The sequence below is a fragment of the Crotalus tigris genome, unplaced genomic scaffold, assembly GCF_016545835.1.
Source record: "Crotalus tigris isolate CLP2741 ecotype Arizona unplaced genomic scaffold, ASM1654583v1 scf7180000024441.2113493, whole genome shotgun sequence".
NCBI lineage: Eukaryota > Metazoa > Chordata > Lepidosauria > Squamata > Viperidae > Crotalus > Crotalus tigris.
Genome location: NW_024100610.1, coordinates 650,984 through 666,856, shown reverse-complemented (window position 1 = coordinate 666,856; position 15,873 = coordinate 650,984). Strand labels below are relative to the sequence as shown.

The window sequence follows — 15,873 nt, the reverse complement described above, 5'->3', positions numbered from 1 at the left end:
CAATAAAAAAAAAGATGACATGCACCAATCAGAGAACAATTAAAGCAGATAGTAATATTCTCCATATCAGCTCATTATTTGGTCATTGAAGACTTCCTTTATTCATGGCATGCATGCAGATTAAAAAAAATAAGTATCTTAAAATATGTTGAGTATGCAAGTAAAATAATTTTAAAAAATGAGAAAATGGGAAAGCACTATAAAATTTTAAAACCTGTTTCAACAGAAACGCTGTCTTCTGAAAATAACATGACAAAGAGTACATTTAGAATAATATTTTAATATTGAAGTTTCACATATAGTTCAGCAATGGGTACAATTCTCAATCATCAGAGTATTATCATTACTGACAGAGTTTGTACAGACACGAAGTATGAGGCAGAATTAGTGATTTTTTAACCATAAAACAACAAAACTATACTTATTTAGATAACTCAATTTTGAGCAAAATTTTAGCAAATGTATTTCGGTTTCTACAGAACCAATAAGAATCCATCTCCCCATTATTACATTTATTTACAATATGGGGTGGGTTTTTTTTAAATTACATTTCTTACAACAAAATAAATATTGTTTTCTTTTATATCTAAAAAGAAAATAGTTTCTCTATTTCTACATGTAGTTGTCATAGGAGGAAGAAAAAACACTAGAAAAATGTGCCAGCACCTTTTCTTGCATTCCCCTCCTTCTTCAGTTAAGATTATGAAATTCTTCATAATTTTCAAAAATAGCCAACATGCTTGAACAACTGAACCCAGAGTGTGTTATCATCTTTCCCTATTTACCCCCCTGCCTGTTGGAATTGCAGTTCCATCATCTTAGGATTTCCAGTTTGTGGGAGATTAATCTAAAATGGATGAAGAGCAGACCTCATGAATGTTCTGGAAGAAACTGGAACAAAGTCTACAGTCCCTTAGCCCCCAATGAATGATATGGATTTACTACTTCCAGCTAGTCTTTATTTGTATTTTTCTGGTCCACTCTGCAGAAGATTGGAATATTTTTTTAAAAAAACTATGCTGTGGTCATGTAAACTATTAGACATTCAGAGGCAACAAAGGTAAATTTTCCACCTTGCAATCTGTCATCTTCCCTGTCCTGTCCTGTTCAGAACTTTAGCCTCCTTCCTCCCACTACTCCAAATGGATGTCAACCCTCTGGATAGAAAAACTATCCATCTGGGTACTATTTACAAAACAAATATTTATTCCCCTGTTTTTCCAAAAATATTTTATTCCTCAATAGATATTGGGCATCTTCTCTAGATTATGTCAGCGAAAGATACAATAGGCTTATTTCTCAATACTGGGAACCTTTTCCAGTCTTGAGGTTTACAGTATGCTTTAATTCAGAATGATGCCAAGTACCTGGAATAAAGCATAGCTCCACAGATCCATCTGTGGCACCTTTCAATATTATTCCAGAACAGATTGTTCAGAATGAGTCTTTTTCTTCCATTCAGTCCTATCTGAAATCACCTGGACAGGTCCCTGCAATTTTCTTGGCAAGGTTTTTCAGAAATGATTTGCCAGTGCCTCCTTCCTAGGGCTGAGAGAAAATGACTGGCCCCAAATCACTCAGCTGGCTTCTGCCTTAGGCAGAACTAGAATTCAGATTCCTGGTTTCGAGCCTAATACTTTATCTATTATATCAAACTAGCTCTGTGATATGAAACTAGCCATGTGTTAACTGAGATACTGTATATGCCGGCGTATAAGGCGACTTCCGCGAGCGCTAAAATCGGCGCCAAAGACGGGGGTCGTCTTATACGCCGAGTCGTCTTATACGCCGGAAATACTGGTAGTTTCCGGCGTATAAGATGACGTTCTAGGAATGCGGCTTGGTGATAAAGATGGGGGTCGTCTTATACGCTGGGTCGCCTTGTACGCCGGCATATAGGGTAGTTGGTGTTTTACTTGACCAACTAATATAACAGTACTCTGTAAATAACCAATAGTTGCCACAATCCACACATTAATGTTAATGTATTTTCTGCCTTAGCTATAACCTTGCAGAACTCTATCATGATGCTGCGTTCTGCCTTCTCCTCTTAGCCCCTAATACAAGTGGTCCTCATTTACCAACTGCAGTTGGGATTGGCAACTCTATTGGTATCAGATGTAAAGTAAATGTCATGTGACCGTGCCCAATTTAGTGGTGATTAAGAGATGCACTGTGGATCGTTAAACATGACATCATATCATGAGTTGCCACTTCCTAATGGCTTCCCCATTGAAGCCTGCTGTGAAGGTTATAAATGACAAGAATGTGACCATCAGATACTGCAATCATCATAAATGTTTGCTGGTTGCCAAGTGCTTGAATCACAATCACATGACTGTAGGGATACTGCATGGCTGCTACTTCAAGGACCAGTTGCAAGTATCCTTTTTCAATGTTGTTCTAGTTTTGAATGATTGCTGAATGAGTGGTTTATTCGTGAGGACTATATGTATTGCTCTGCTATTTCCTACTCAAGGTCTACCAACTTATCCAAAGAGTCTTTCAGAACTTTTAGGCACAAAGCTAAGCATTTTCTTTTACGATTATTAAATAAAATACATTGCCACAACTAAGACCCAGACCTGAGTCTAGGAGATGTGGGGTAGAGTTGTCTTCTCAGATCAATAAACCTTTTGAAAGATGCTTTTCCTTCCCAACTGATTAAGTACTACTGGGTTCTTTTTCAAATTATCCATCAAATCATCCAACGACTGAAACTGTTTTATCAGGTTGACTATACTGTATCTGATAATGAAATGGGTTTCATCCATAAATTGGTCATAATTTTTATTTTATATTAAGTTAGGCAGAATAAAATAATGTATATTCATTTGTAATTTGTTGCCTTTATATTTAGCACTGCTTCTCTCCCACTGCTCTATGAAAATTCATACTAATACAAACCAGTGTTTAGTGGCAGCGTCTCTCATCACCATCCAAATTAAACTCATGAAGAGTTTTAGAATTGGGTGGTGATGAGAGACACTGCTGCAAAGGTCAAATTTCCGTGACTTCCTTTTTTCAGCAATGAAATTGATCAAAGAAACTGAAGGTCTTACTGAAAGACACTGGAATGATCGTTTGAAAAATACTGTCTCTTCATATATACAAATAGTCCTTGACTTATGACTGCAGTTGAGCTCAAAATTTCTGTTGCTAAGCAAGACTTTTGTTATGTGTCTTTTGCCCCATTTTATGACCTTTCTTGCCACAGTTGTTAATCACTGCAGTTGTTAAATTAGTAACATGGTTGTTAAATCAATTTGGCTTCCCCACTGTCTTTGCTTGTCAGAAGGTCACAAAAGATAATCATACGATCCTGGGATAATGCAACCACCATAAATGTGAACCAGTTGCCAAACACCTGAATTTTGATTGTGTGATCACAGGGATGCTGCAACAGTTGTAAGTGTGAAAAATGGTCATAAGTCACTTTTTTCAGTGCCATTGTAACTTCAAACAGTCATTAAACGAATGGTTATAAATCGAGAACTACCTGCAACTAATTTATGGGAAACTTGCAGATGGTATGCAGCATCAGTCATCATACCTGCATAACCCAAGGTTATTCATCCCCTGAAGTTTTAAATTTGTTTAGTTCTCACTTAATTTTGTTCAAATTGCCATTATTTTATTATTCTCTATAATTATGATTAGGTAAGCAGGAGAATCAGTACTGTTTTAATTATTATCTTCTTTATTTTAATATGTGACACGATTTAAATGCTTTTATTTAAAAAACCTCAAAATTTGTTTCGTGATGCAGATTTTTTATGGAAGGGTTTGTCATTTCCATGCAGTGGTCATGTGAATAACCACACATGCATATGGACCATTTTGTGAATTTCCCCCAAAACATGCTTTCTGAAGATAAAACATGCCTACTGGCTTCAAAAGATTGGAAACACGTGTCATAATGTTGTCTCACGTCAATCAGCAAGAACCAATTGCTTGATTCTTTTCTATATTTGGCAGTGACATTGTAAGAATTTGAAATCTGAAATTTCCCATAGTGAAGCAGCCTAAAAGATGAACTACCAAAGAGATGAGCTTACAAGATGACTTGGCCAACACTTCTACAATACAGAGTACAAGGAACACAGAGACTGCTTGGTTTCCAAAAATACCAATCCACATGGAAGCCTGGGATGTAAGTGTATATAACTTTGCTTTCACAATCCTTGCTAGCCTCACTGAATCACAAAAGACACAATGAAGAGTCATTTTGCTGCATCAAGACTGCACACCAAAGTGGAACATGTAAGAATTCTCTGCAGGAAATGGCACCTCCCAGTTCCTAACAAAGGCAGCAATTTATGCTATTAGAGGAAATGCGGGGGGGGGGGGGTTCATTGCCAATCACATTGCTCATCCCTGCAGCTTTTTTCACTTTAGTTTTTAATTATTGGAGCTAAAATGCATAAAGAAAGTAAACTTTTTGCTGCATACTTAACTGTCCAATATTTACAATGAGTTTTAGCTTCACTTTCGCAGAAATGATACGCTGAATCTAACTGACTTACTCCCGGGCGACTATGTGTGGGCAATCTTCCTTAACATTGTGACATGCCAGGATACTGGATAAGAATTTTGGGAACTGAACTTTAACACATCAGGTTGAAATGTTTTAACGCAGAGAATATCCACATTAACTTTGTCCATTGCCTTCAGTGGAACTGTACTACAGTGCGTACAATTTGTTGTATGGTAAAAAAAATAGATATGCATCTGTCCTTTTAAAAAAATCTGCAAAATATGTATCTTATTCTCCAAAAACATAAATCCCCATTTCAACATGATGATCACACTCTAAAACACAGTGAACTCTTAAACAACAGGGGTTCAGCAGGGTTACTTTAAAGCAGTTTTCCTTAGGACTGTATGCAAAGTGTGCTTTTGTATCTATCATTTTGGTCCTTCTTTTTGTAAGCTGTTTTGAGTACTATAAACGTGAGATTAAATATTCTATCACCACCAACAACAAGCAAAGGAAAAGCAATGGTTTAGAGTGGACTATAGGGCAGGAATGAACAATCTCTTTTTCTGTCCACAATCATATTTCGAGGGAGGTTAAACTATGGAGCCCACATGATGCTAGTGGATGGGATAAGAAGCAAGGTCTCTGTGGGATTAAAGTCATCTATTTTCTCTCCAACTCTAATCTCTTGTTTTTAACTTCTTGATATCTTCTCTCTCCTTCTTTCTCTCCCCTTCTTCCTGTCAACCAAGCAGGCTGCGTGGAAAGGGAGAAATCACTTTTGCCAAATAATTTGTCTTATGTCATTATAACTAGAACTTTTTGGGAAATGAGACTGAGGACCACTTGAAATTATCTTTATTATTCTAGAGAAAAAGAACAGAATCTTGAAAACTGTCAGAGCTGCTTTGTACTACATCTTATAACGAGCAAAATTAGTTTGTATATGTGCGTTATTTTGAGTTTCTTTCTCATGTTTCCTTATTTCTCACATCTGGGTAATATTTTGTGAATGACCACCCTTTACAGTTCATTCATCCCTTCCTATTCCCAAGGCCAGATATATATTTTATCACATGGATGAAGAGAGATAATACTGTAGATGTTTGCATTTCACTTAAGCATACTACACTACTTCTTAGTTTGTACACACCTTGAGGTCCAAAATCTATTTTATTTTTGCCCACACATTACCTTGGCAACTAGTAATCATCAAAACAGTGCAAACAGTGACACTGACAACTCTTCTATTAATCACCTTTTCCTCCCCTTTGCACTGCTGAGATCAATGGCTTGGCTGAATTCACCTAAATATGAAATCACATTAATAAAGCAACATACACATTTCCTTAAAATCTCTTCACAAGATTGGCTGCCATATAAACAAGGAACCAAAAAAGAATGTAAGCAGCATGATTATGAAATAAAAATGGGGGGAAACATAGAGACATTTCTCCCACTTATTTGTAATATTGGGTTACCTTTTATCAATTGCTTGTGTGGTAACTCAGCTACATTTTATTATTGGATTTTGCAAACAACACCCACATCTCTAAGTAGCACCCAATAAACCAAAACCAAACAGAAACTCAAAATAGTTGTGGCATAATGTTGCTGTACATTCAAAGTGGAAATTGTTGAACACACACACCGGAAGGCAAAAAAAAAAAAAAAAAAGTGGCAGCAATCTCTACTACTTAGAAACTGTAATACAGCAAATATGCACATGTGTGTGCGCACACAAGAGAGTCTTTAACACTACTAGACTTTCATTACCTGGCTGGTCAAAAGATAATTAGAATGCCCACTGAAGCACACAAAAGATAATCAAATCACTTCTCAATGGCTTTAATATGAACCCAGTTACTTGTATGAAGGAAGTATCAGGGCAGTTAGTTAGTCTGCGCCTTTTCCATTGCAAAAGTATTTTCTCTCCTTCGCCTGCACACCTTGGCTCTTCCCTGAGTCACCTTCATGGGCTGCAAGCTCCCTGTCCCAAGCCAAGTCCCAAACGGCCAAGCTGTAAATCGAAAATTGCCATTAGAAATACTAGTCCTGGATACCCTGAAGACATTTTCCTGGATCTTTTATTTTCCCCCACCCCAACTTGTAAGCAAATGAAACAGCAAATAATAATCATGGTTGTCCAAATATATCCTTGACATATACAAACTGTCTAAAGTGGCACAGTAGTCTAGAAATGGAACCCTCGCCTCACAATCAGAAGGCTGTGAGTTCGATCCTAAGTAGTGGCAGATATTTCTCTCTCTGGGCACAGTGAATAATTGTCTGTTCTGAACTCTACACAGGTGTCAGGAAGGGCACCCAGTCAGTAAATGCTCAAGCTCCGTTCAGTCGCCCCAACTCCACCCCGATGCAAGGGATTACAAGGTTGTCAAAAGAAAAAAATGGACAGAAATAGTTGCAAACATCTGCTTTTGGACCTAAAGTTTATATCATTAGTCAAATGACTGGTCTTCCTCTATCTATACAGTATATATAATACAACTGTTGACTTGCCATGCTATACAGATGGTATGGTGATTTTGTGGGCATACATTGATTATATTCAGTTCACAGTAATAGATGTAGGAAAGCTATGGTATTTGGAGAGGTGTGGATAACAATTTTCAGCATGCCATTTATATAATCTTCCTTGAAGACTGTAGTGCCCTTGGTGCTCTTTGAGCTTAGTGGTTTTCTTGCAGATGTTTCCTTACCAAACTAGGTGACATTATCATTTCTTGAAGATTTCATGTAGTGATTTGAGATTGCCCTATAGAAAATTTCCATACCTATTCCTTTTAACTTCAGAGTTTTTCTGTGTTCATGGTGAGAGTCTTCCACACAGTTGTTTTAGGCATTTCTTCTGAGATGTTAATATCTGCAGGATCAGGCCTACAATGACATTTTCATTAAGAGAACTTCGTATTTAAAGTTGATTCCCCTGGCTTAAATGAGATAGGAATTAATCACGGACTATTTCAAATACAACACATATAATTCAGTTTCTTTCAAAACACTGAATTATATTTTATGATTAGAAAAATTGTCCTTTTCCCTGATTATATGAACAAAGCCATGACTATACTAATTAAAAAGCCAGAAGTGTGGAATGCAAGAATTTTTAAATATTAAAAGTGATTGTCAATGAACAAATATAGTTCATACATACCCCTCTATGGGGGAGTGGAGGCAAGGAATAGCAACACCGTTTTTCTGATATTGTTATCCTTTTTCTTAGTTGTATACCACCCTCATTAGATATAAGTAGTCCTTGACTTACAGTCATAATTAAGTCCAAAATTCCTGTTGCAAAGTGAGACAGATGTTAAGCAAATTTTGCCCCATTTTACAACCTTTCTTGCCACAATTGCAGTTGTTAAATTAGCAACATAGCTGTTAAGTGAATCTGGCTTCCCGACTGATTTTGTCAGAAGGTCACAAAAGGTGATCATGTGACCCTGGGATACTGCAGCCATCGTAAATATGAACCAGTTGCCAAACCTCTGAATTTTGATCACTTGATCATGGGGATGCTGCAATGGTAGTAAGCGCAAAAAAAAAATGGTCATTAGAACTTTTTTTCATGCTGTTGTAACTTTGAACAGTCACTAAACAAGTGGTTTTAAGTCACGGACTACCTGTATCCACTTTGGAATAGAAAGTTCAGTTAGTTCAATACAAACGTTACTTTCTTCAATGGTACTTCAAACTCCAAAGTGTTTGGGAAAGAGTGGGAGAAATTCAATCCTTTGTTTCAAGAAACTTATTTTCAGTACAGAAAACTACTCATGAACTACTAAAGAACTACTCATGAAAGGGCACCTGCAGAATAAACAAATAGTTTTGATTTTTTTTTTAAAAAAAAGTATAACAGTAGCTGCATTGCTGGGGGGGGGGAAGAGAATCAGAATAAGAACAATCTACAGAAATAGTTCCTTTAACAGCACAATGTTTTAAAACAGCTGCAAGCTTTTGAGTTTGAAATCCTTCTTCCAGCTAAATAATTAAAAACCTCAAAAAAGAAGAGGACAGAATTGGGGCTGACGCTAGGCCTGAGGCAATCTTAAATGGAAGGAGAAGCCCCCGAGGAATGCTATTCTGATGTTAACTGGTGCAGGGTGGTGCTACACGGTAAGCAACAATAATAAGGGGACATCTTTAAAGATCTTGGGGGGGGGGAGAATCCCAACTTGGTCCTTTTTAAGGACTCAGTTTTGGAAATAGAAATTCAAGCAGTTACAATCCATATCATTTCCCATACAAGTGGGACACAGCTCAAGTAGGCTGGAAACTATTTAAGTTTACAAAGCTGGAAACTATTTAAGATGCTACTCTTAAAAAAATGGCAGCGATGGAGCCATGAGTGTCTGCATATGAGCACAGTTGTAAACGTGGTTGATAGCACTCAAATGATGTGACAAAGCAGGGATCTTCAAACTTGGCCCTTTTATGATTTATGGACTTCAACTCCCAGAATTCCTTAGCCAGGCACACTGGCTGAGGAATTCTGGGAGTTGAAGTCCACAAATCATAAAAGGGTCAAGTTTGAAGACCCCTGTCCCAAAGGATATTCCAGTATCTTTCCAAAGAGGTTACTAGAAGAATTGAAATAGCAACACCAGCGGCAACAACAGCACAAATAACAACAGTGTAATAATTGCTTTTAGCTTTTTTTTTTTTCTTTACCTAATGTCAATTTTTGGTACATTTTTTGAATTTCCTGGAACTGCCAAGTAATTTGAAGTCATTGGAGACATTTCAATTAAAGCTGAGGTGTGGTCTTCCATCATCGTCTGAGATTCCTTTTTTAACACAGAGAAATTTTGGTTTAGACTGTGATAAAATAATCTGCACCTATGTCAACCAAAGTTTTCTATGACCAAATCAATAACGGTTACCTTTGGATAACATTTTCACCATGTTATATAGTGTAATTTATCAACTTTCATGACATTTGCTGACAATAAAGAAACAGGTTTCCACCAGAGTAGCCTGATCTGCATTATGCCCTGAACATATTATTTTATCTGACTTGCATCATTACTATATTAAAATGTTCCAAATTATTTAGCACCTACGTAGCCCAGGCCTGGAGGAAGTGATGTTCTATCTATGATGGCCCAAGACATGAATCTCTTTCCTAGAAGTTACCACCAGAGCCAGACAGTTATGCCCAGCCTGACCTTAGGGCCCACAATACCCACAGCAATTGCCACCCAAAAGAGACAGACAGAGAGGGAGATGGCAAAAGATCATATCCAGAGAGGCCAGGGAACAAGAAACCTCTGTAGAAAAAGTCTGGGCCCACAATACAGCAGATTAAAAAAAAAAAAGATATGGAAACATAAGAAAAAAAAGGACTGAAACTGTATGTAAAAACAAGCAATTTAAAAACTGTAGAAAATACTCTCTTTTACTACCTGAAGAAGAGGGCAACCTTTTCTGCTAAAAACTGTTTTTCCTTGGTGATATTTCTGGAGAAAAAGCCAATCTTGTTTTTAAAGAAAAGTCTAATGCTCCCTCTCATGGTCATTCATGAGAGCATAGAAGCAAGACTTGAAAGCAGCCTTGCACTGTTTCACCATAGTGGTGATTATGTTAGTAAGGTGTTTGGATAAGATCTGACTTAGTCTCCCCAAAGCACTGGAGAGCTGCCTGCAGAAGCCAGTGGTCACATTAGATCAGCAGCACACAGGAAAATGGGACATGGAGTACAGTGTTCAGAAACCTGAAAGCAAATGATGTAAATGTTGGACAGGTTTCTGTCCCTGCTTACATCATCACTCAATACAGTTCCTGGCAAAGGGCCAGAATCCATATATAACCACAACTGTGTCATGAAAAAATGGAAAACATCAGTTATGGGCTGAGGATGAGATGGAGACAGCATCATGAGGACATAGCAAGGTACATTCACGTTATTGGTTAGGGCCACGTGTGGATGAACCTTTGGAAGGGAGAATACCTGCAATTGTCATGCCAATTCTATCTGCATGTATGTAAAGAACTGAATGGACCACACATTTATGTTGAAAAATTAGGAGAACCAGTTTGGTGTAGTGCTTAAAGCACCAGACTACTAATCGGGACACTGTGAGTTCTAACCCTGTCTTAGCTGAGTGACCTTGGGCCAATCTCTCTCTCTCTTTCCCAGCCCAGCCCACCTCCCAGGGGTATTTTGTAGTGGAGAAAACAGGAGAAAGGAGCATTAGGTATGTTCACTGCCTTGAGCTATTTATGAAAATAAAGGCAAGATAAAAATAAATAGTATCTTTTTTCTTCAGAATTCCAGACCGTGTAAAGCAGGGGTCTTCAAACGTGGCCCTTTTATGACTTGTGGACTTCAATTCCCAGAATACCTCAGCCAGGCACACTGGCTGAGGACTTCTGGGAGTTGAAGTCCACAAAAGGATCAAGTTTGAAGACCCCTGGTGTAAAGACAGCAAACTTTATTCAACTTTGTCCAAAAGGGATAAAAAATGTTGACAAAGATCAGTGAGAAGAGATAGGAAAGTCATTTAGCTGCTAAGCGGAGGAAAACTTTAAAAAGGGATCACTAAAGACTCGTCCTTTCAACTCTGCTGAAGCACACTTAATTTCATACACACACAACACAGCCACACCCACACACGTACATATCTTGGTACTAAGTACAGGTAGTCCTCAACATAGAATCGCAACTGAGCCTAAAACAGTGATGGCGAACCTTTTAGAGACCGAGTGCCCAAACTGCAGCCCAAAATGCACTTATGTATCATCGGGTGCCGGGTAGGCGTGGCCCATTGGGTGTGTGTGGCTGCGGTGGTAATGGCAGACTGGGTGGGACTAAAAAGTTCAATCAATCAATTCCAACTTTGCGAGATCTTTTTTTCCCTGCGAGAAGTTGAAATTAATTGATTGATTGAACCTTTTTTTTTTTTTTTGCACACGGTAGCGGAGGCCCAAAGCGAAAAGGTTTTATAAAACCCAGCTGAAGGGCTAGGACTGGGGCAACAGTGCACGTGCCCACAGAGAGGGCTCCGCGTGCCACCTGTTCGCCACCACGGGCCTACAATTTCTTTTGCTAAGGGAGACAGTTGTGAAGTGAATTTTTATCACATGACCATGGGGATGTTGCAACAGTCATACATGTGAAGAACGGTCATAAGTCACTTTTTTCAGTGCTGTTGTAACTTCAAATGGTCACTAAACAAATGGTCGCAAGTCGAGGACTACTTGTATGTGTGCTTAAGCCTACTCACGTCTTCTTGTTTTGCATTTTGGATAGCATCCTCTAATGTTTTCTTCTTGCTTTCTGGCATGAGGTCATCCAGCCAGCTGAGTTCCCGCTTTGAAAAGCATAAATCCATGACCTTCCGAACAAAGACCAGCGCTAAAACCTTTGGGAGGGAGAAAAGAGGAAGGAGACAGGGGAAGAAAAAAAAGAGTAACATTCCTGAGATGACAGCAGAATTCACTGGAAATAAGCAAAGTAGATAATAAGCACAAGAAACAATGAAATCCAAAGAGAACCAGCGAGGCATCATCAAGATCTCTTTTTCCAAAAGTTTTCATTGTGGCAAATAAGCTTGCTTTTATGCTAATTCTGGGCTGCTGTTCTCCCAATGTTAAATAAACACAGCCACTGGTCTTTTATGATACTGCTGAAACTGATAGGAAAAGGTTAGAAATAATATAGAATTCATCAGGGACAATGGATGCAAAAAAAAAAGTGGATTTAATTATCTTGGAGCGATTTGGTAGACATACAAAAATGATCACATTGAGAGAAAATCAGATATTTTAACTCCAAGCACATGATTAAAACCACAACTCTTCTGGTTAAAAAAAAAAGGCTCCTGTTAACAAGCACGCTACAGGTAGTCCTCGCTTACCAACCGCCTTGTTTAGCAACCATTCAGCCCTTTTCATTTATGACCATCACAGCATCTGCAGCCATGTGATCACCATTCATGGACTTCACAACTCCAACAAGCAGAATGAATTGGGAGAACACAGAAGTAAAATCACAAGTTGTGGCCATGTGACATCTCATTTAACGACTACGGTGCTTAGTGATTGCCGGTCCTAGTTGAGGTCAGTAAGTGAGCACTACCTGTACAGCCCACATGGGAGAACCTCCACCATAGCCATTAAGCATACAAGCAAGATATCTATTAACACTGAAATTTAGGAAGAGATGATGGATAGTACTGACCTATTATGTCAATTGGACATGGAATTGTGAAATGGCATATTACATCAAATCTACAAAAGCCTTCTTTATCCTAATTCCCAGTTTGTAAATAGTTCCACTGTTAATGTTTTCCCCTTAAGCCAGCAGCAATAGCTAATATATAGTAATTAAAGCACCAGGCTATAAAGCAGGAGGTCCCAAATTCAAGACCCACCTAAGCCATGAAAGCCAGCTGGGTGACCTTGGGCCATCACTTTCTCTCATCCCAACTCACTCATAGGGTTGTTGTTGTGGGGAAAATGGGAAGAGGAAGGTGTGTTTGATATTTTTGTTGCCTTGAGTTATTTGTAAAAATATTCAAGGCAGGATACAAAGAAATAAATACAATAAAATATTGTCACTCACATGTTCTCTGACATATGTATAATATATAACCAACGACATATTTCTTTAGCATTGCAACTCAGGATTCTCAGAAAAATCATGTCTTCTTAAAATTAGGAAATGTCATACAGTACCAGATCCCAGGTTAATGCCTTTGAGACATAATTCTGACCTTCCTCCCCATGCCCTTATGACAGAGATGGACATTTCCAGCTTAAGTATTTTTACCATCATGGGAAAGATAATGGCTGCAGGAGATGCCTTGACAACCCACAAAATGATCAGGCAGGTCAGTTGGATCATTGTGAAGAGATACACTTTCCTCAGCGGGACATGTCGCAGGTAAATGAAATCAGGCTGATGCTTGCTGGGCATTCCCATTAGCTTCAGGCGATCAAAAAACTAGAAAAATAGTACAACAAAAACAGCAGGTGTTGAAAAAGATGCAATTAGTAGAGTAGTCATTCTAAAAATTATATTGCTCCAACGGAGCATCCTGAATTTGTTCATGATGACTGGGAAGGCAAGGCAGATAGTTGTACAATGGATGTGCTGCCATAAGGAAATTATTGCACAACCTAGTACACAGGTTAAGAGCATTTTTCACACAAGAGCTTTAATCAGCAATACAAAAGCCAATAAACATCATTCTAAACCTGCATCCTATGAACAGGAATCATATATATTTTCATCCATGGCAAAAGCACTTTGATATAATCGGTTTGTGTGGTTTCCCAGGGATCCTTTATTTTATATGTGGTAATGTACTTTTAAACAGTATATTTCTCAACCTCGCAATGTTAAGATGTATAGATTTCAACTAGCTGGGGAATTCTGAAAGTCCACACATTTTGAAGTTGTCAAGGTTAAGAAATACTGCCCTTAAACAATGACATATCCTCACAGCTTATAATTTAAAGATATTACTCAAACTTTGAAATGTTATAATTCTTAAGAAACAGCTGAGCTCAAAATAAGGCATATGCTTTGTATTCCATTGATCAGACCTTCAGCCCCCAATATCTTCTGTTGAAAGATGGAATGTAGTGCTTAATAGAAAAGATTTACAACAAAAGAAAATGTATGTACTTTGGGGGTCACAAGCAAGCATGAAATAAATATATTGTGTCATATTCTGGTACAGTACAGAATATACAAAGTATGTTGTTGTTCAGTCACTACATCATGTCCAACTCTTTGTGACCCCATGGACCATAGTATGTCAGCTCTCCTGTCCTCCCATCTCCCAGAGTTTTCCCAAAGTCACATTCCTTGTGTCAACGACACTATTTAATCATTCATCCTCTCCCTTCCCTTTCTTCTTTTGTCATCAATCTTTCCCAACATCAGGGTCTTTTCCAATGAATCCTCTCTTCTCAGGAGATGGCATACAAAGTATATCTGCATCCTTTTAAAATAGAAGTCACCAACTTTTTCATGAGATGGCATTACACCAAGATTTCAGTAAGAACATTGGCAATAAATTATATTTAAAACAAAAAACAAAAAAAAAGAAAAACCTGAAAAATGGTCCAAATCTCACGGCTTTATGATGTCCTACTCGGAGAGTGATGGGGAAGAAGTGACGGTTATGTGCTCTGATCCATTAACAGGCAAACATCCCAGAGACCCAGGCTCTAGTACAGTGGTTCTCAACCTTTTTAATGCCGCGACCCCCAACCGGTCGTAAGTCGAGGACTACTCAACCGGTCGTAAGTTGAGGAATACTCAACTGGTGCAGCACCGTTTGCAGAATGGGACTTTTGGCGGGCTCAGCAGGGCAGAGACAGCCTGGACAATTCCTATTGGCTTTTGAAAGCCAATAGAATTAGACTCTATGCAAGAGAGTCTATTCTATTGGCTTTCAAAAGCCAATAGAATAAAAGGGAGTAGCACAGCTAAGGAAAAGGGGGGAAAAAATGGCGGACTGCGTTGTTTGGCAACCCCTGTGAAATGGTTGTTCGACCCCAAATGGGGTCCCGACCCACAGGTTGAGAACCACTGCTCTAGTATGTAACAAATATCCAAACCTCTGTTGTCCAGCTTAGTGACGTCTGGGCCACAATTACTAGATCAAAACCCAACAGATCAATGATTCATCTTATGGAAGCCCAAGGGACTGAACCATAGAGAAATGTAAGTCTGCAAGGCCTTCATACTTAAAGCAAAATTTCTGCTATTTTTTGCAAAGCTACTACACAGTATTGTCTTTGGACAATGTTAAAATTATTGTCGGAAATTGTCTTCAGACCATGCTGGCCCCCTCAGCCAAGAAACTGAAATGAGCAGGGGTCCCCAACCCCCGGTCTGTGGACCAGTACCAGGCTGCAACATACCAGCAACTAGTCCACACAAACAAGCAAGGGATGCAGGCAGCACACAAAACCACGCACTCTCCGGTCTGTGGAAAAACCTCTCTCCACAGAACCGGTCCCTGGTGCCCAAAAGGTTGGGGACCTTTGCCCTAGAGTCGGTCATGACCGACTATGTTTTTACTATGGCAAATCTGGTGGAATGTATGTTTTCTCAGTTCAAAATGCAAAGTGCTTTTCTCAACCGTGGTATGCCTATGTAAAAATATATAAATACCTGTATTCCGTTCAGAGAAGAAACACCCATATATAAAAACACTCCATAGAGAACAGGCATAGGTATAAACTGAAAAGAAAAAGAATGTAATAAGTACTACATGGAATGGAATTTAGGTATATCACTAAATTCTTTATAACTAAAACAAATAATACCATCTTGTTTAACAATACAGGTAATCCTCGGCTTACAACAGTTAGTTTAGTGACTGTTTGAAGTTACAAAAGCACTGGGAAAA

The 15,873-nt window shown here is 38.5% G+C and overlaps 1 protein-coding gene across 6 annotated transcripts in view; it reads right to left on the bottom strand.

Moving 5' to 3' along the window:
- Positions 1–260: 260 nt before the first annotated feature.
- SLC4A8 (solute carrier family 4 member 8) overlaps positions 261–15,873 on the bottom strand; it is a 130,355-nt gene continuing 114,742 nt past the window's right edge. For 5 of the 6 annotated variants that reach the window (XM_039331945.1, XM_039331944.1, XM_039331942.1 and 2 more), the window contains 6 exons: positions 15,636–15,704; positions 13,275–13,448; positions 11,728–11,865; positions 9,173–9,288; positions 7,276–7,378; positions 261–6,500 (listed from right to left, as the gene is read on the bottom strand). In XM_039331945.1, the coding sequence (XP_039187879.1) occupies positions 7,291–7,378; positions 9,173–9,288; positions 11,728–11,865; positions 13,275–13,448; positions 15,636–15,704 (585 nt within the window). In that variant the 3' untranslated portion in view covers positions 261–6,500; positions 7,276–7,290. Of the gene's footprint in view, positions 6,501–7,275; positions 7,379–9,172; positions 9,289–11,727; positions 11,866–13,274; positions 13,449–15,635; positions 15,705–15,873 lie in introns of those variants that run through there. The other variant, XM_039331946.1, reaches the window with a different exon arrangement.